General features: G+C 45.7%; 1 protein-coding gene across 9 annotated transcripts in view; it reads right to left on the bottom strand.

The window, feature by feature from the left end:
• Positions 1 to 19,113, bottom strand: part of cac (calcium voltage-gated channel subunit cacophony) — a 674,132-nt gene that overhangs the window by 49,257 nt on the left and 605,762 nt on the right. For all 9 annotated transcript variants that reach the window (XM_050193695.3, XM_055061950.2, XM_050193689.3 and 6 more), the window contains 8 exons: positions 18,039 to 18,138; positions 15,219 to 15,408; positions 15,041 to 15,147; positions 13,463 to 13,562; positions 13,178 to 13,338; positions 10,377 to 10,520; positions 7,849 to 8,050; positions 1,882 to 2,046 (listed from right to left, as the gene is read on the bottom strand). In XM_050193695.3, coding sequence (XP_050049652.2) covers positions 1,882 to 2,046; positions 7,849 to 8,050; positions 10,377 to 10,520; positions 13,178 to 13,338; positions 13,463 to 13,562; positions 15,041 to 15,147; positions 15,219 to 15,408; positions 18,039 to 18,138 — 1,169 coding nt within the window. The remainder of the gene's footprint in view (positions 1 to 1,881; positions 2,047 to 7,848; positions 8,051 to 10,376; positions 10,521 to 13,177; positions 13,339 to 13,462; positions 13,563 to 15,040; positions 15,148 to 15,218; positions 15,409 to 18,038; positions 18,139 to 19,113) is intronic.

Genomic DNA, 19,113 nt, shown 5'->3' with positions numbered 1-19,113 from the left:
TGGTACGCGGCTGACAATAGTTGGCGGGCGGTTCAATTTACGTAATTGCAGAATACCATTGTTATCTTTTCTCAGGACTGAGATTCGCATCCTAAGGACTGCTGATATTAATACAAAGGCTTAGTTGGAGGTGACCAAAAAGAACACGATTACTGATCGAAGCTAAGTGTGAATGAGCTGTTCTACAGCGCTTAGAACTTGTGTAACTTGAGGTAAACACACAAGTGACTTTGTCCCGAAAGGACAGGGTAGTTCAGACATTAAGAGCTTGAACTACTGGCGCAAGAATTGAGAAGATGATACCTTGCAACCACTGTGCACATATCACATGACCACTCGATATTTCAATTATTTCATTTTACTAGCTTCGTTTAATTAGCTTAAATATTAGCTAATCGCAGGCGGTTGTGGATTCCTTGTAACAGTGTATGTCCAAATGAGCACCGGGAAATGGAAGGGTCAGTAAAAATATCTTTAGTGATATTGCTTTCAGCTCGCACTGATTGATTAACGCAAAGAAAAAGAAAGTTGCAAAACGAATTGTGCCTGGGCGCATTCTTCTTTCGGCATTATTTTCGCAGCGCATAGTTATCAAAAGTAATGACAGGAGAGGCGGCAGAAACATCGCGACGTGAATGAGTGCCCTTCGCCGCAAGCTGACGTCACGCAGAACGTTGCGTCACGTTAGTTGAAAGAATCGTCGAACATCACCTTTCCCCAATGTGGTCCTAGAACGTTCTCTATGGCGCAAGATCTGTGCCGCTTTTGGAACCATTGAGGGTGAGAACGAGGATTCTTGTCTCTTGGAAATAGCTATGGAATACTAATAAATCAATGGGAGGTGTGGCGCGTCGTTCGAAAACGCTTTTGGCTACGGGTGTATGCCACCAGTGTGTATAATGGTCGAGTCATTGTGTCCTGAATTTTTGTTAGAAAGCAAACATGCAATATTGTAGGATTGACTTCAAACAAGTTATCCTCTTAAAGTCAATCACACAGAAAAATATAGAGCTCGGAAAAATGCGGATACCCGTATATGAAAATTGCTTTCGTAAGCACCAAAGTTTAAAGCTAGCGGCTGCGTAATTTATGTTGGCTCCTCTTTTGGCTCCGAACGCGTCATCGTGTGAACCTCATCCAGCGGTGGTCTCAACTCCACGTGCGGCCACGTGAACTTCGCGATACAGCGCACCCAACAACTCCGCGACTAACAAGAAAGAAAGAACCCGTCATTTTTTGAAGAGCAGGGACGGGTAACCTGTGTGCACAGCTTCACGTACAAGAAAGAAAACAAATCCGGCTAGTCTTCATCCCGGCAATTGATCAGTGGCATCACTTGGCGAATACGAGGCTTTGGCCACGGAGTCGTCTGCTGTGGCTCGGACGCCGTGCATGGCAGTGTGGCCATGGGCCCGCGATCCCCTAGCACGGGGCAGCTCGGCTCAGGCGGCGTGCGGTGCGCGCGTGTGCTGTGCTGGTGCTGCTTTGCGTGCGTCTGGGCCGCGGGCAGTGCGCGCGTGCGCGCCGGCTGACCATGACAGAGCAAGCGCTATGTATATGTACATATATACATATGTAAGGGAGGAAGCAGGGCGGGGCCGCATGCAGGGGCGGCGCGCCCTTGGCCGCCGAGCCCAGCCGTATTCGGGCCCCGATGCACACACCAAGGGGGCCTCATGCAGGCCGCCGCCCGCCGCCTCATGCCGCATCGTCATCATCATCAACCAGGGACTCCGCTGCGGCAAGCGCGATCGCGCGACCCCGAATCCACGTGGTCGCGAGCCGGGGCCGCGCGGCCGCTGGTCACTGCGACCTCGCAGCAGTTGCCTGTCCAGCGGGTTAAACGACAGTCGGACAAGAAAGTTGCAGCTTCCAACTTACCTTCATCATGAGCAGAACGGTGTTGAGCACAATTAATACCATGATAAAGTATTCAAAGGGAGTTGAAACGACTATCTTCCACACTTTGTATTTAAAACTGTCTTTGTTCTTTGGCATATACCTCTGCAGTGGCTTGGCTTGAATGGCAAAATCTATACAGGATTTCTGGAACGGGAAAAAAGAACAAGTGCGTTGTGCTTGCTGCGCCCAACCGTCAAAAATGTACGCAGCAACGTGCGCACGAGGCGGTTGTGGAACGCAGCTTAGGAAAAGAAAACATGGGCTGCCAAGTTAACTCAACGTGAAGAAACTTGGATGTTCTTTCTGTTCAAGCTGCCGTGGACATGGTAAATCCATGTCTTTCAGAAATCCTTGTGCGAAATTGTAAGCAGAGAAGTGGGCAACTGCCTAAGTGAGGCTACTGCGTTAGTCTAGCAGTGGAAAAGTGTAAATGTGGTAAGGCCACAAAGGCTTCAGTGCGGATAGCACCAAGTCGACACGGCGCTGTTCTGACGTCGTCGTCAAATACTAGAAGCGAATCGAGCAGACGTTCACGCAGAAGGGTTTCTGTCCACCCTTTCCTACGTTTCTGTCCTTTACAACCCTTTCAGGAAGCATTTGTGCCAGTAGACTTGCAACCACGTCATTGATGTTGACGACGATCGATGACCCCACTAATTGATGGAAGTCACCCTTGTCAGGCTTCTTCTTTGAGCGCTAGAAGAGAGCACATTTAGAAAAGTGTCTAGTTGAAGATAAAGATACGCATAAATCTATTAAAAAAGGCACGCACAGCTGAAAAAAAAAGCATCGTTGAATACGACTGTTCAAGTACGGGAGATGGTGAACATGATACGCGCTACCCATTTTCCTGGAGCACCTTTTTATGTGATGGCAAAGAGTGAACTTGAAGAAAAAATCCAGGTATTATGACAATACCGAAGACAGGAATACAGTCGAAAGCCTCTATGACGCAATGACCTGTATAAGGATTAATTAAGGGCCGGCCAAATTCATATCTTTTCTATGTACGGTGAACGTCTCTACAACGAAGATCACTACAACGTAGTTGCCTGTACCATGAAGGAATTTAGGCGTTCCTGACGGCTGAATTGTTGATTTACAACGAACGCCACGTAGCGGTGCCTCTTCGGCCCTCCTCAGGCGAGTCACTGATCTGCGCTCTGCGCTAGCACTAACGGCAGTGCTAGCGTTGCACTTGAAGAGCGTGCCGATGTCCTGCTACACTGTTACAAGAATTGCTCAACTCGTACGCTGCTTGTTCTAACACTGCAGCAGGTGCGACGGCTGACGAATACGTTGCAGTTGATGACAACGACATAATGTTATCGTGCATGTGCGACTGCAGCGGGCAGCAACCATGATATCAGCCTCCCTTCAAACACAAGCCCTAACGATAGCCACCGATAAGTGTGCGTTGATTGCATTCACGCGCAAACCCAAAATGCCATAGCGAGTCTACATTAACGGACAGACTGTCAATTATGAAAGGACTCATCGATTTTTAGGCATCGTAATCAACAGGAGCCTTTCACGGAGCCCCCATTGCACATACCTGAGGAATATACTTATTTTTTGCACATGTCCTGAAATTAATGTGTGGAAAATCATGGAGAACATCTGTCCGCCACTTTCTACAGTTATACAGTGCTTTATTTGTAGGATTATTAGGTTACTGACTGCCAGTGCTGGCCAATGTGCGCAAGTCCAATGTTCCTTCATTGGACAGCTTACAGGGCCAGGCACTGCGCGCCTGTGTGGGACTACCTCGAAGTGCTTCAACTTCTACAATAATCGTGCTTGCCAGATATAATCCAATTACAACATGTATCAATGTTGATCGTCTCAGGGCGCATTCGACATATTTCTCGCATTCCCGCTCACCAGTTGGCCATCTTGCTCTCACAAAGACTACGAGTAACATTTTCCAAGTTGTTGCAATTCATCAAGACAGTATTCCATCAGAGAATACACCAGCAGCGAAGTCTTCAACTCCCTTGTGGTGTCTCCCGCAGCCACAGGTGTACCTTATTATTCCGGGGATAACTAAGAAGGCCGATCACCCAAGAATAAAACAAACGACGCTGCTGCTATTGAATGAATCATCATCATCATCATCATCATCATCATCATCATCATCATCATCATCATCATCATCATCATCATCATCATCATCATCATCATCATCATCATCAGCGTCATCATCATCATCATCACCACCATCATCATCATCATAATCATCATCATCATAATCATCACCACCCTATTTTATGTCTATGCAGGACAAAGGCCTCTCCCTGCGATCTCCGATTACCCCTGTCCTACGCCAACCGATTCCAACTGGCATCCGCAAATTTCCTAATTTCGTCGCACCACCTAGTCTTCTGCCGTCCTCTACTGCGCTTCCCTTCTCTTGGTACCAATTCTGTCACCCTAATGGTCCAACGATTATCTAATTTGCACCTTACATAACCTGCCCAGCGCCATTTTTCCCTCTTTATGTCCATTAGAATAACGTCTATACCCGTTTTCTCTCTGATCCAAACCGCTCTCTTTCTGTCTGTTAAAGTTATGCGTAGCATTCTTCGTTCTATCGCTCTTTGCGCGGTCCTTAACTTGTTCTCAAGCTTCTTTGTCAGTTTCCAATCTCTGCCCCATATGTCAGCACCGGTAAAATGCACTGATTGTATACCTTCCTTTTCAATGATAACGGTAAGCTTCCAGTCAGGCGCTAACGATGTCTGCCGTATGCAATCCAACCCATTTTTATTCTCCTGTGAATTTCCTTCTCATGGTCAGGGTTCCCTGTGATTAGCTGACCTAAGTAAACGCACTCCTTCACAGACTCTAGAGGCTGACTTGCGATCCTGAACTTGTCCGGTTATTTATCATTATCTTTGTGATCTGCTTATTGATCTTCAACCCCACTCTTACACTCTCCCTGTTAAGGTCCTCAATCACTTGTTGTAACTCGTCTGCAGTGTTGCTGAATAGTACAATGTCATCGGCAAACCAAAGGCTGCTGAGGTATTTGCCGTCGATCCTTACTCCTAAGCCTTCCCAGTTGAATAGCTTGAATACTTCTTCCAAGCACGCAGTGAATAGCATTGGAGAGATTGTGTCTCCTTGTCTGACCCCTTTCTTTATAGGTATCTTCCTACTTTTCTTGTGTAGAATTAAGGTGGCTGTGGAATCTGTGTAAATATTTTCTAGGGTATTTACGTAAGCGCTCTGTACTCCTTGATTACGCAATGCCTCTATGGCTGCTGGTATCTCTACTGAGTCAAATGCTTTTTCGTAATCTATGAAAGCCATATAGAGAGGCTTATTGTATTCTGCGGATTTCTCGATAACCCGTTTAATGACATGGATGTGATGCATTGTAGAGTATCCCTTCCTGAAGCCAGTCTTCCCTTGTTTGACTAAAGTCCAGTGTTGCACTTATTCTATTGGAGATTATTGTGGTAAATATTTTATGTAATACTGGGAGTAAGCTAATGGGCCTATAATTTTTCACTTCTTTAACGTCTCCCTTTTTGTGGATTAGTATAATGTTTGCATTCTTCCAGTTCTCTGGGACCCTTGCAGTCGATAGACACTTCGTATAGAGAGGCGCCAGTTTTTCTAGCAGTATGTCTCCTCCATCTTTGATTAAATCGACTGTTATTCCATCTTCTCTTGCCGCTTTTCCCCGTTTCATGTCTTGCGATGCCCTTCTGACCTCATCTCTAGTTATAGGAGGAGTTTCTCGCAATAGTTCTGCGGAAACCCGCAAGGTTGAGAGGAGTAATTAATAAACGGAAAATAAGACATCCACCCAAACGTAGCTAAGTGCTACAAAGGAAACCCATACGGGTTCCTCGAAATTAAAGCTTCGCAGTTGAGGAAAAATTAGTCCTGATCCGGGACTCGAACCCCGGACCACTGCCTTTCCGGGGCAGCCGCTCTACCATCTGAGCTAACCAGGCGGCTAGCAGATAGCAGGGGAAGTTTAATTTATCAACAACTCAGAAGGAAAGGCACTTCGCCTGCAAATGGAAACATAGGGGGACCGAATGCACGTCTACTGATAGGTCGATCGCATTTACCAGCTCAACAGGTGCCTTTGTCATTCCGGCTATGCTAGTCACACCCGCCGTGGTTGCTCAGTGGCTATGGTGTTAGGCTGCTGAGCACGAGGTCGCGGGATCGAATCCCGGTCACGGCGGCCGCATTTCGATGGGGGCGAAATGCGAAAACACCCGTGTACTTAGATTTAAGTGCACGTTAAAGAACCCCAGGTGGTCAAAATTTCCGGAGTCCTCCACTACGGCGTGCCTCATAATCAGAAAGTGGTTTTGGCACGTAAAACCCCATAATTTAATTTTTTTATGCTAGTCACAATGAAATTGAAATTGTTGCATATAACATCTACGGCGGTAGAGCTTGCTGGGCCGCTATTTTGTAGCGATGCCTTATGCCTTATTCTATGCTATTCTTATCATCCACCACACACGGCCACCTGATCCCGTTGATAATGTGGGCAGACCGTCGCTCTGACCACTGGTCAAGCACGAAAAGCCTGAAAAAGCATAGAATCGGAAAAGGCACCGCTACAAAATACCGGCCCTGCTATGCGTGCTGCAGCACATGTCCTACAAGAGAGACCACGCAAATGGTTCATATTTTGCTATTCAAAGGCAGCCCGTCATGGTTTGCAATTTGCCCTACGCTACAGAATAAGAAATACGCCGCAGGAGATAAGAAATGATCACCATCAAACTCGTGAGAAAGAACGCGATATCATAATTCAGTGGCAGTCATGAAATACAAGTATACTAGTAATGACTTCGACGATGAAACGGCCCGTCCGCCCATGAAAAAACCCATGTGGTTGCGATTCCACTATGAAGAACGCTAGCTGTAAGGAGAATTAATTTCCTGGCTCAGACTGCCACGTACGATTATTGGTCGTCTCCTAGTTCTCTAAAGTGTGTCCTAGATAAACTTAATCTTTCGCTAAAGCTGCAACTGTCGTCAAGAATTCCATGCTCTAATGCAACGTTGTAATGTCGCCTCTGAATCGGGGTTGCATAACTGAAAGCATATTCGTTCTGCATTTGAATATCTGACACACGTACATGCAACTTCTGCAGCATCGAAGCAAATATTGAACACATCCTATGCTTTTGTTCTCGTTATGACGTCTAGCGCCGCCCTCTCCGGTCAACATTAAACTGACTAGACTCAAGAACGTGTTCAGAAGTCAACATTCTTGGACCATGGCCGTGCGCGTCGCTGGCTCAGAAAGCAACGAAGGCATTGTTACAGTACTTCAAGACGACAGGTCTCTGCGACCGTTTGTAGACTTGGTGCGTTCCTTGGAGTGTGTGCGCGACTGCTGCTGCTCTCTTTATTCTGTTCTTTATCTCTTTTCAACCCCATCCCCCAGTGCAGGGCAGCAAACCGGACGTGCCGTCTGGTTAACCTTTCCTTCCCTCACTCTATCGTAACTGATGACCGACGATGTCTTCAAAGCCATATCAGGCGGCCATATTATATTATTAGCCATATTATCTCATCGAAGGCGAAAGTGATAAACAGCCTGTAAACAAAGTGATAATTTTTATGGCAAGGGAGGCTATAGCGACAATCTGCAGCTTTATCTTGCGTAGCTCCCACGTTTCGACGCAAAGCGTACCTTGACCTTCTGCGCATTAAATTCGGTTGCAGTCGCACAGTCCCTTAGACGAAGTGTACACAAAATATTAGTGACTTATCTCACTAACTTTCTTGAATGCATGTTGAATAATGATTACTTCTTGTTGAACATGCTTGGAATGCTTAAGTGCGCGATCTTTACAACAAAGTGATCTGTATAACTAAGAATTTCTGAGGTCCCGAGCAATTTGTAATAAAGGCGTTTAACTCTATTGACTTTCACTGAGAGAAACCGAGATAGCTTACCTGGTTTTTGTCAAGCTCGCCTTCTTCGAGCTCTTTCTCACCCTGCTCTTGAAAAGTGATGATGATGAGCGCTACGAAGATATTTACAAAGAAGAAAGGGAACACGATGAAGAAGACGACGTAGAAAATGGACATCTCAATTCGGTATCTAGGCAGGGGCCCCTTGCCCTCGTCCGTGGAGTCCATCGAGTTCTGAAGCACTCTGCAGAAGAGAACAGTGAACTCGTCAGAAGCTACCGGGAGAGGCTACATAACGCTCCCGTTATAAGTAAACATTTAGAAACAGGTGGGCTGCAAAACTGCCTTTCGAGAAGGAAACTGTTACAATAAAGCTTGCTGGGCGCTGCCTTCTTGAACACTTGGCTGATAATTGGGAAGCTTTCTGACTGCCGCACTCTGGTGCGTAAGCTAAGCGCGCGCGTTTGACAACGGAATGGGAAGGCGTCCATATTCACAACCCAGCTTTCTCAACTTTATTACATTATTTCCGCCTATAAATTGTACTAACCACATTCTTTATTTCTGTAAAACAAGGCGGTGGTGGTGTCCACAAGGCGGTGTTGTGCAGACCATGCAAAGAACACCGACTGCCTAATTTCACACCGTGTTTACAATTAGTTCAGCTGTTCGCCGTAGTTCCATTTTTCTCATTCAACATCTAGAGTAGCGTGCAAGGCTACCAGCCATGCTATAGCATCTCCAGCTTCTCATTAATGCGAGCATCTTCATCTATCTAGCTTCTCCATCACTGTTACCAGTATCTTGGGCAGGTTTTGGTAAGCCTTTCTTACAAGTGAAGTGGTTTGACACAGACTTGTGAAACGACGTCCTATCATTTTTATATTCATAAACAGTATACAGTGGAATCTCGCTGATACTACCTTCGCGGGAACCGAAAAATTAAACGTATCATCCAATAATCGTGTTATCTGGAGAAACCTCCGAAAAGTATGAAAATAGGCGTATTCAATGACAAACTCAATAGCACATGTTTATGTGATACTGCTCCGAATAACACATAATGCGGAGCACCATCACTCACCGCCGCACGAACCGCAGCCAATGCACTTTTATTTGAACTAGGAAAGAATATCGCCAATTAAGAGAATCACGAGGGGAGAATGACACAGGATAAGCGACATCCTGTGTCATTCTCCCGCTCGCGATTGTCTTAGTTGGCACTGTTCTTTCCTAGTTCAAGTATGCACCATCTAGCCCAAATGAATGTTGTTCTGAAGCACTTTTATTTAGCGACGTCGAAAAAACTCGCTAGTTTGCGCTGAACTTTCTTCTTTTCAATGCCAGTAAAAAGTTCTGGAAGTTAAAAAGAAAGAAACCGCCGTTTCCTCACTCAACTCAGCAGCGGATCACCGCCAGTCGAAATGACTAAACTGCCGCAGCAGCATTTTACCGATGGCGGCGCGCCGCGTGCGCTTTTTCTCAGTGTGGCTGGGGCTTAACACGTTGTTCCTGGGTCACTGGATTATAATTTAAGCTAGTACACTAGAATATAAAGCTATGAGTTGTAAGTATACCAGTAAAAACCCACTTCTGCAGTTGTATTATCCAATTTAAAGTGAAAACGCGATTGCAATAACCGCATGCAACTACATTCGTACTATGCCGAAAAGCGCATTATGCAGAATCCTATGGACGACATTCCACTGTATTTATTCACAGTACCAGAACTCCAGACCAACGTATCGTCCATTGAAACAAAGTCGGCCCACTATTACGGCGGCGCGTAGCCGCCCGTCAATGAAGCTAGCACCTGTGGTGCGTCTTCCTGCCGTTCGTGGCTAAGGCGCACCGTGCGAACCCTCTCCTGCCTGGCTTCCGCCCGCACCTGCCTCATATAAGAGATACAGCAAGCAACGTGAGCTAATGTTCCACAAACACAATATAACAGCCATGCACGTAATACAGTAACTGTCAGCCTGGCTTTTAGAGATTCGATAATGCTTTCCACGTCGCAATGGATCATCATGCACCCCAAATGCATGCGTTATTTGCCTTAATTAGAGGTGATAAATGAATCGAAGAAGTCATATTATTGTGTCAGAGTCCAAAATCACGTAAGAAGGCAAACGCAGGAAATTGTTGCCCGCGCACATGCCTCTTAGATATATGCAGAAAGATGCATAAAACGAGGGCCACTTTCAAGTGGTCCTTGCTATACACTGCAGTGGAGCGCGCTTCACGTGCTTCGAACAAGAGCGCCGACCATCGAGCTTGTTTAGCGGCAAGTGCCATTCAACTTCTTGATCAGCACACCGAAAGATATGCAATATAATATGCAATGTAACATCTTCTAATTCAATCTGAAATGTGGCAATGCGTGAACCAAAAAAGGGCATGTGCGTGTTTTCTTCTTTTCTTTAAGTCAACATAATCACAGTAAACACGTGATGTTTGCGGACAGACAGACATCAGTTCCAATAAATAACAATCTTTACGCACAGTTTTCGTCAAACAGCTCAGCCTCAAGCTACGAGAGTAAACGATGAATGGGTTTTCCGGTTACTCACTGTGGCCAGCCCTCGCCCGTCTGCACGGTGAATAAGGTCAGCATGGCCGCCATCACGTTGTCGTAATGAAAAGGCTGGTGCTTCCACTGACGCCGCTCCACCCTAGGTGGCTTGTCCGCGTCGCTGAACACGTAGTATTCTCCCCTGGGCGGAAAGCATAGCGAAAGGGCATGCACCTCAGTGTTGGGTACGTTATGCCACTGTACCGTTACCACAACATATATATATATATATATATATATATATATATATATATATATATATATATATATATATATATATATATACAGGCCACTAGACATGCGGCTCTATAGAGTCCCGTAAAGTTCCAGAGCTCAAAAGAAATAGAGGAAATGGTCTTCACACTTCTGAGTCTTAGATGTGCTAGAACACTGCATCAGAGCAAACCAGTAATAATAATAATAATAATAATAATAATAATAATAATAATAATAATAACCCTGTTTTATGTCCACTGCAGGACGAAGGCCTCTCCCTGCGATCTCCAATTACCCCTGTCCTGCGCCAACCGATTCCCACTAGCGCCCGCGAATTTCCTAATTCCACCGCTCCACCTAGTCTTCTGCTGTCCTCGATTGCGTTACCCTTCTCTTGGTACCCATCCTGTAACACTCATGTTCCAACGGTTATCTAACCGGTGCATTACATGACCCGCCCAGCTTCTTTTTTTCTCTTGATGTCAATTAGAATATCATCTATACCCGTTCAATCTCTGATCCAAACCGCTCTCTTTCTGTCGCTTAACGTTATGCCCAGCAATATTCGTTCCATCACCCTTTGCGCGGTCCTTAATTTGTTCTCAAGCTTCTTTGTCAGTCTCCAAGTTTCTGCCCCATATATCAGCACTGGTAAAATGCACTGATTGTACACCTTCCTTTTCAATGATAATCGGAAGCTTCCAGTCAGGAGCTGACAATGTCTGCCGTATGCGATCCAACACATCTTATTCTTCTATGAATTTCCTTCTCATGATCAGGGTTCCCGGTGATTATTTGATCTATGTAAACGTACTCCTTCACAGACTCTAGAGGCTGGCTGGCGATCCTAAACTCTTGTTCCCTTGCCCGGCTATTCATCATTATCTTTGTCTTCTGCATATTAATCTTCAACCCCACTCTTACACTCTCTCCGTTAAAGTCCTCAATCATTTGTTGTAACTCGTCTGCATTGTTGCTGAACAGAATAATGTCATCGGTAAACAGAAGGTTGCTGAGATATTCGCCGTCGATCCTTACTCCTAAGCCTCCCCAGTTTAATAGCTTGACTACTTCTTCCAAGCACGCAGTGAATAGCATTGCAGAGATTGCGTCTACCTGTCTGACCCCTTTCTTTATAGGTACCTTCCTACTTTTTTGTGCAGAACTAAGGTAGCTGTAGAACCTCTGTAGATTATTTCCAAGGTATTTACGTAAGCGTTCTGTACTCCTTGATTACGTAATGCCTCTATGACTGCTGGTATCTCTACTTAACCAAATGCCTTTTCGTAATATATGAAAGCCATATGGAGAGGCTTACTGTGCTCTGAGGATTTCTCGATAACCTGATTAATGACATAGTGACTAAAGTCCAGTGTTGCCCTTATTCTGTTGGAGATTATTTTGGTAAATATTTTATATAATACTGGGAGTAAGCTAACGGGCCTATATTTTTTCAATTCTTTAACGTCTCCTTTTTTGGGGATTAGTATAATGTTTGCATTCTTCCAGTTTTCGGGGACCCTTGCAGTCGATAGACACTTCGTATAAAGAGCCGCCATTTTTCAAAGCAATATGTCTCCTCCATCTGTGATTAAATAGACTGTTATTCCATCTTCTCCCGCCGCTCTTCTTCGTTTCATGTATTGTAAGGCCCTTCTGACCTCATCGCTAGTTATAGGAGGAGTTTCTGTATCCTGTTCATTACTGTTTCTGATGGAGGTAACCTGACTCCTCTGGGTATTGCACAGGTCAGTATAGAATTCTTCCGCGTCTTTTACTATATCTTCGAGATTGCTGATGATATTGCCCTGCTTATCTTTCAGTGCATACATCTTGGTTTGTCCTATGCCAAGTATCTTTCTCACTGATTTCAGGCCGCGTCCATCTTTTACGGCTTTTTCAGTCTTTCTCACGTTATAGTTTCGAATATCACTTATGTTCGCCTTGTTGATCAGTTTTGAGAGTTCCGCGAATTCAGTACCAAGCAGCAGTTCTGATCACCGGTATGCAGTGGCCTGTAAACGTTTTTTTCGGAGGGTGCCGCATACGTGCGGCGGTCGCTGTCTAGAAGTATTCTGTGCTACTCGGTGCTTTCAACTTGAGTGGGCTGTTCCCAGGAACTCGGTACACTTTCTGCGGATCCATGCAAGCGCATCTGGGTGCTTGCAAATTCCTTAGCTCGTTGCCGCAGAGCGCCTCAGTCAGAGATAGCGGCCCCAAAGTTATATTTTGAGAAATATAGTGTCAGTTATTAGTGATTAACTATTACAGTACGGTGCGGTCATTGATTGCTGACGAACGTGTATCTCAGAAAGGCTAAGAAAAACGACCAGCTGCTCAAGCTTTGTAAAATTTTAAGCAACACGCGCAATACGAAATTTCTGAATTGTTTATCAATGACATACGCAGTGCGACACAGCGATGATCATAAGAATAGAAAACGCGTGCTAACTGTTGCCTGCTTTTCCATGTGATCTACTTGTGTCGTGCCACACATTTCAATAACGAATCCGCACGAACTCGCCAATCTTTCAGGGCTCTTAAGAATGTTAGTTGAACAACACGAACTAATAGGGTACGTACTTGCATTCACTTTGCGTGAGCTTGGATGCGTCAGTGCAATAGTGAAACTTGCCATTGAATAGTTGAACGGATATCACAGCAAAGATAAATTGGAACAAAATGTACACGATGAGTATGTTGAACACATTCTTGAGGGATGTGACTACGCAGTCGAACACGGCCTATAAAAAAGATTCATAAGTTGTGTTACCACGCGCATTAAACAGTACGGAAAGACAACAAACGACAGAAAGCTATGCGCTCAGCAAATGCGCCAGAAACAGAATAAATGGGAAGGCACGTTACCTTTAGCTTGGGGACGCGTTTAATAGTTTTTAGTGGCCGCAAGACTCGTAGAACCCTCAGTGATTTGATGGTGCTAAGGTTCTGACCTGTGGAGCTTCCCCTGTAATAATAATAACGACAAATTACGCACTTTTGTTCAACTTGTTTATGACTGAAAAGTAGAAAATAGAACAAGAGTAATCCGCGATACATGCCACGCATAACTCAAGCATAGTAACACTGAAAATACCCAGTGGCCGTGATGTCTTAAAACAAGAGAAAGCGATTACGGTCAGCAGGTTTTTAGTTGCTTCAGTTGCATGTTTACAAGAACGATTCTATCGCACCTAACAGATCTGCCGGAGCTGTGGTTTACTATCTGAGTTTGGTCTCTTCACAGTTCAAATTTTCGCCCTACGACATTCACCACAGCAGGAATTATGGCTGTTCAAGATAGCGCCGGTTACGTGAATTGACAGCCACCTAATCGATGGGTAATTTTTGCGATTCTAATGGAAACCTACATTCTCAGCAGCTTACCCTGCATCATGGTTCTCGCGAGAAGCTAGTGCATGAAATGAGGCAGTTTCATGGGCAAGGTGTCGACAACGGACACGTTATGCTATATGAATAGCTGCCGGGTCACAGCGGAATTGTCGGTAACGTCAGCGCAGATGAAGCTGCGCGCTTGGCTCACCAAAACCATCTCTGCCTGGCTATGCCGCTGTCGAGAACGGATGCCGCACGGCTGCTTTGCTCACTGCATTACTACTCTTCGGCAACGGAATACACCGGGTGTCACCAACTATCGCTTCTATTCACTCGACTTTTGCTTGCGACTTCGCCTGCCAACTGGAGTCTCCCGTCGCGTTACAACTTTATTGCGTCGCATGTGGTTGCGCGTCACATCTTGCGAACTCTTATTCACTCCTCATCTAAATAGCCGACAGTGGCGCATTCAGTTCATGCGGTGGTGAAGAAATTATTGAGCACCCTTTGGTCTTACTGGTCTTCTTTCATTTGTTAACGAGATTCTGTTCCTGCTAATCTCAGCCACTTTGACGAAAGAGCATTTTCATGATAAGAAATTCTGGGACCTTGGTCGACGTGCTCATCCATGCACAAATCCACTAAAGCGCTATTTTAATTCTTGAAGGCGAGACAACCGCCGGCGATTATGTAAGCAAACCTTCCTATGGCTGTGTGTGCGCGCTGACTTTCTTTTTTTCTCACCCCATTCACCAAGTGAAGGGTAGCCAACCGGACGCGGCATTTGTCAACCTGCCTGCCTCTTTCTCTCTCTCTCTCTTCATCTGTCAGCAAAAAGCTCAAGGAGATGAAAGCTCGAGGGGAACGCCATGCGGGACGGCCAGCAAACTGTCGCATAATGAAAATGCGGCCTCACTGATTTATGCCTGATCAAGGCAAAGAACAGGACATGCGCAACAAAATTCCTATAAAGGTGCAGCCAACAGCCAAGTCCACGGCTGTGAAATTGCAGAAACTATCTAAATACACTAGGCTCAAAGTAGAAAAAGAAACAGAGCAAAACATGCTGCCACAAAAGCTCTTTTCTTACGCATAGAAGAAAAGACTTACGCAAATGCGAAGGCAATGAGTGCGCAAATGACAACAATGGCATCTAAAATGTTCCAGGAGTCTCTGCAGTAGGCTCCTGGATGAAAGATGACGCCCTGATCGGCGATCTGAAAATTTAAAAAGAAACGTGAGCGTCGTGTGCAAAAAAAAAAAAAGATTGCCGGGTGAAGAGTTTTACCTTTAGAAGCATCTCGACAGTGAACACCCCCGTAAACGCATAGTCGAAGTAGTTCAAGATTCTATTCTTTGTCGAGTCTTCCTCCACTGGGTCTTCTGCGGCTAAGGCAATGCTACTAAGCGTTATGGTGATCATGATGAACAACTCGAAGTAACGAAGATTAACAATGAAATGGGCGGCTCGTCGGATCCTACGAAGGAGAAAAACAAATTGCACAGTCACATTAAAAACTTCGAAACACAGACATCGCATCGCAACTGTTCAACACAACGGAATAAGAAATTTCACTTTGGCAGTAAAGACAGATAATATTAGTAAAAAAAGTATCTACATTTCTAATACAAAAATATGAACGCACACACGCACGCGCACACGCAAGCAAAAAAAAAAAAAAAAAAAGAAGAATTAGGCCTGAACTTGGCTCCGCTATCTCTAAGCATTCTATAGCGCATATATATATTTTGTGATGATTGGTACGTCTCCACAGCTGCGCGCGTGTGCATCACGGGTGACCTTAAACACGCCATCAATGCTATCGCATTAAAAAGTGACTGTCTCAGACCGACTACCTCGATTGTGTCAACAGGGTTGAACACGATCAGCTGGGATGTATAGAACGACATTTAACCTCTATGCCTTTCCTACCCCGTTTATCTCTCTTTCTCTGGAAGATTCCATAGCCAGCCACAGGGCAAGACAAAGACAAGAGTTTTAGATGCGCAAGCATTTCTATGCCTACCAAACTAGGAAATACGTCCGTCCGTCCGCCTCTCCGTCCGTCCTCACGTAAGGCGGTTGCCCTCAAGACAGGGCCCGCAGCAGCGAGCGAATTGACATCCCTGCTGCCTCTCGCTTCAACGCGAACTAGGCGGTGAGAACACAGCGCGCACGAAGCTATCAGTACTCGTCGCAGCGCATCCCCGTCGCAATCGCTTTCAAGATAGGGCCCGCGCGGCCGCGCCGTACGGCCGGTGTACGGTTGGTGACAGCTGATAATGGTTCTACGCGGGTGGATAAGGCGCTAAAGAGCGATAACGGCTTATGATGATCAGAACATCATCAGCCCTCCTGGCGCCGCCACCTGCAGTAGTTTTCTTGCCTCATAAATTCACCTTGCGCCACCGTCCGCAGCAGTTCGTGTCGCCGCAGCGCTATCGTTTTTACTAGTCAGATCAAGTTTCATAACATTGATAATAATGACACCAGGCTGCGTGGAGGTGAGCAAGTGACACAATGCTTACGCATACTTTGACAACAAGACGTGTTTCTGCGTGCATTCTTTTCTCGTTGGAACCATTCTTCCCAAGTGTCGACACCAGTTCACATTATTCAATAATTGGCGACCATCATTGTCGCCGAAATTGGTTTGAGAAATCCTCGCATTTACCTTGCCGTTCGTCCACTGCGTCTTCGGGATAGTGTCAGGCCATTTCGATGGTTCTTTCCTTTCAGGTTTTTGTTAACTTTGCATACATTCGCTCTTTCAGTTCTTCTTTAACTACAGCCACTTGGTGAACACACCCCTCGGCTTGGTTCCTCGGAATAATGGGCAAGGGTCTGACATGCATTCCATAAGCTGTTTCTTTTAATCAGCTTCACCACAATAAGGTTATGTAGTGTGATGAAACATTCACACTGTAGTGCAGTGAAGCATATTTGTCGTGCAGTAAAGCATACTAAGAGCGACAAGGGGGTAGTGTCACGGGGTCTAGTACGAGTTGCACGCGTCGTCTCGGTAATGGTACGAGCAATGAGACGTCTAATAAGTATACTGGTAGGCCTTCAGAGCTGTTTATGACGTGGCCGTGGCCATTAAAACCGTTGTTTCGGGGTCATGGCCCTGCATCTTCAGCGGGCGCGAACAGAGAGGAATCGCGGTCGGAGAGCACGGCACGAACTCGCACGAACTCTGCCGATGCACCACTTTGGTGGCTGGGCCGTTGAAAAACGAAAGAAGCGAATGGCACTGCTGACGCCTGCGAAGTCTTCACACGGGAAATGACTTCGAGAAGCCTCAGGTATGGATCACAGCGACGTTTACGATGGCTAATCTAAATCCGCCAGACCCACGGCAGGTGCGACTCCAGTAGCGCATCTAGGACCATCTGACCATTTCTCGCGAGACGGCGTTTATTTTGTGCCAAAGCTTTCAATATTCCGGGTTTGACAGCCCGTCCTAGGGTTCAAGATGTTCTCAGTGTAGGTTCACGCTTGCCCCGTTCACATCCACTGGACTTGGGATACTTCTGTACGAAGCATCTACAAGCTCTCAGTATAAAGATCTAAATATAAAGACAACCGTCTGAAATCTTCAAATAATATCGAACACGATATTATTAATGGATAGAATCAACACGCGGTTCCTGCGCTTTTAGACCGTTGGCCGAGCTTCTGGCGCACTCATGCAACTCTAAGAGTTGGGAACTGTTTCTTATAGAAGCCATAAGTGATAGAATTTAAAACCTAATGTTTAAAGAGTTTTATATTTATGGATATTGATGAGTGTTTATAATTAAATATTATTAACAATTGAAAACCATCAATGAAGAGAATTTCACCTCGCCATTTAACGAATAATTTTGTACACAGCCATAATTTACACATATAGGCAGCGAAGTTTCCCTGACTCGGCACGGAATAATGCAACTAAAGTTTCGTGTTCTTCAACACGCTTAAACACCGCTGCCTATAATAGCAAAATATTTTCACATGAATAAAAGCTGAACTAACTTGCACTTCGAGACATTCCATGAGTAAATTTCTCAGTATTAAATGACAGAACAAGCACGATAGATCACGCCAAAAGAATGTATTACTCACGGATTTGTCGGAGAACAGACGAACATGCAAGAGTACGGCATCATTGGCTTTGGACCAGTTATATCGTCTTCATCGTCATCCTCTCTAGGAGGTGCATAATCTGCAAATTGAGCAAATTTATGGAGGTATAGACGCAGTATTTGGCGCGCAAGGAGACTATGCTATAGTACAGGGCTCATATCCGAGTACAGTGATAGTGTCACAATCAACAGCGGGTTTTATCAAGATAGTTTAAATTAAGACACTTTTTCATCCGGCAAAGAATCGACGGTGAACACAGATGCATAAGAAGTCACAATTCCACCCGAAAGGCGAAGCATCGATTGCATAGCAAATTAGTGGACAGTTATACGAAGTAAGGATAGTAGTTTTGTCGGTCGTATCAACTTGTAAACATACGCCTACTAACTAACTTAACAATCACGGTGTCACGCGCGCACAAGCAAAGAGGAACACATCTCATTCGATGAGCGCGGAAACTCGCTGTCAAAACGCTGCAGTGAGGAAACGCAGCAGCAGCAGCAGCGAGCGAATTGACCTTCGTGCTGCCGCTCTTATTAACGCGAAGGCGCGAAAACAGCGCAGCGCGGACTCTGTACCCGTCGCAGATGGCTTTCAAGATGCAGCGGCCCGGCCGGGTGCGCGCGGCCGCCCGGGCCGCGCGGAGTAGGACGCGCCCTCCCCCGCTCCCTACCCTCTCCCCGAAGCCTTGTGCGCGACGGAAGGCGGCGCGCTTCCTCACCGCTTTCGTCCGTTGCGTGCGCGAGAAGGAGCCACGATCGCCGGCTCACCCTCGCACGCTTTCACTCGCACATACAGCAAGCGGCGCTGAGCGTCGGTTTTGTCGCCCTTGGACTTTATATGGAACGTCACGGCGACGCCGACGGCAGAAATGCTCCTGGAGTGTTTATACAATTGCTATCGCAATGAAAAGTAACAAGATAAAAAACAAAACGAAAAATATAGCGGATGAACGCTGCAGGTGTCTGGTCATGTTGAAGACACGCAGCATCTGTGTAGTGTGGCCTCCCTTTTGTAATGTTTGCCCGCGCTATACGTTTTGCTGAATATTACT

The sequence above is a fragment of the Dermacentor andersoni genome, chromosome 1 (assembly GCF_023375885.2).
Source record: "Dermacentor andersoni chromosome 1, qqDerAnde1_hic_scaffold, whole genome shotgun sequence".
In the NCBI taxonomy this organism is placed as follows: Eukaryota; Metazoa; Arthropoda; class Arachnida; order Ixodida; family Ixodidae; genus Dermacentor; species Dermacentor andersoni.
Note: the sequence above shows the minus strand (reverse complement) of the source record. Positions and strands in the feature narration are given on the sequence as shown.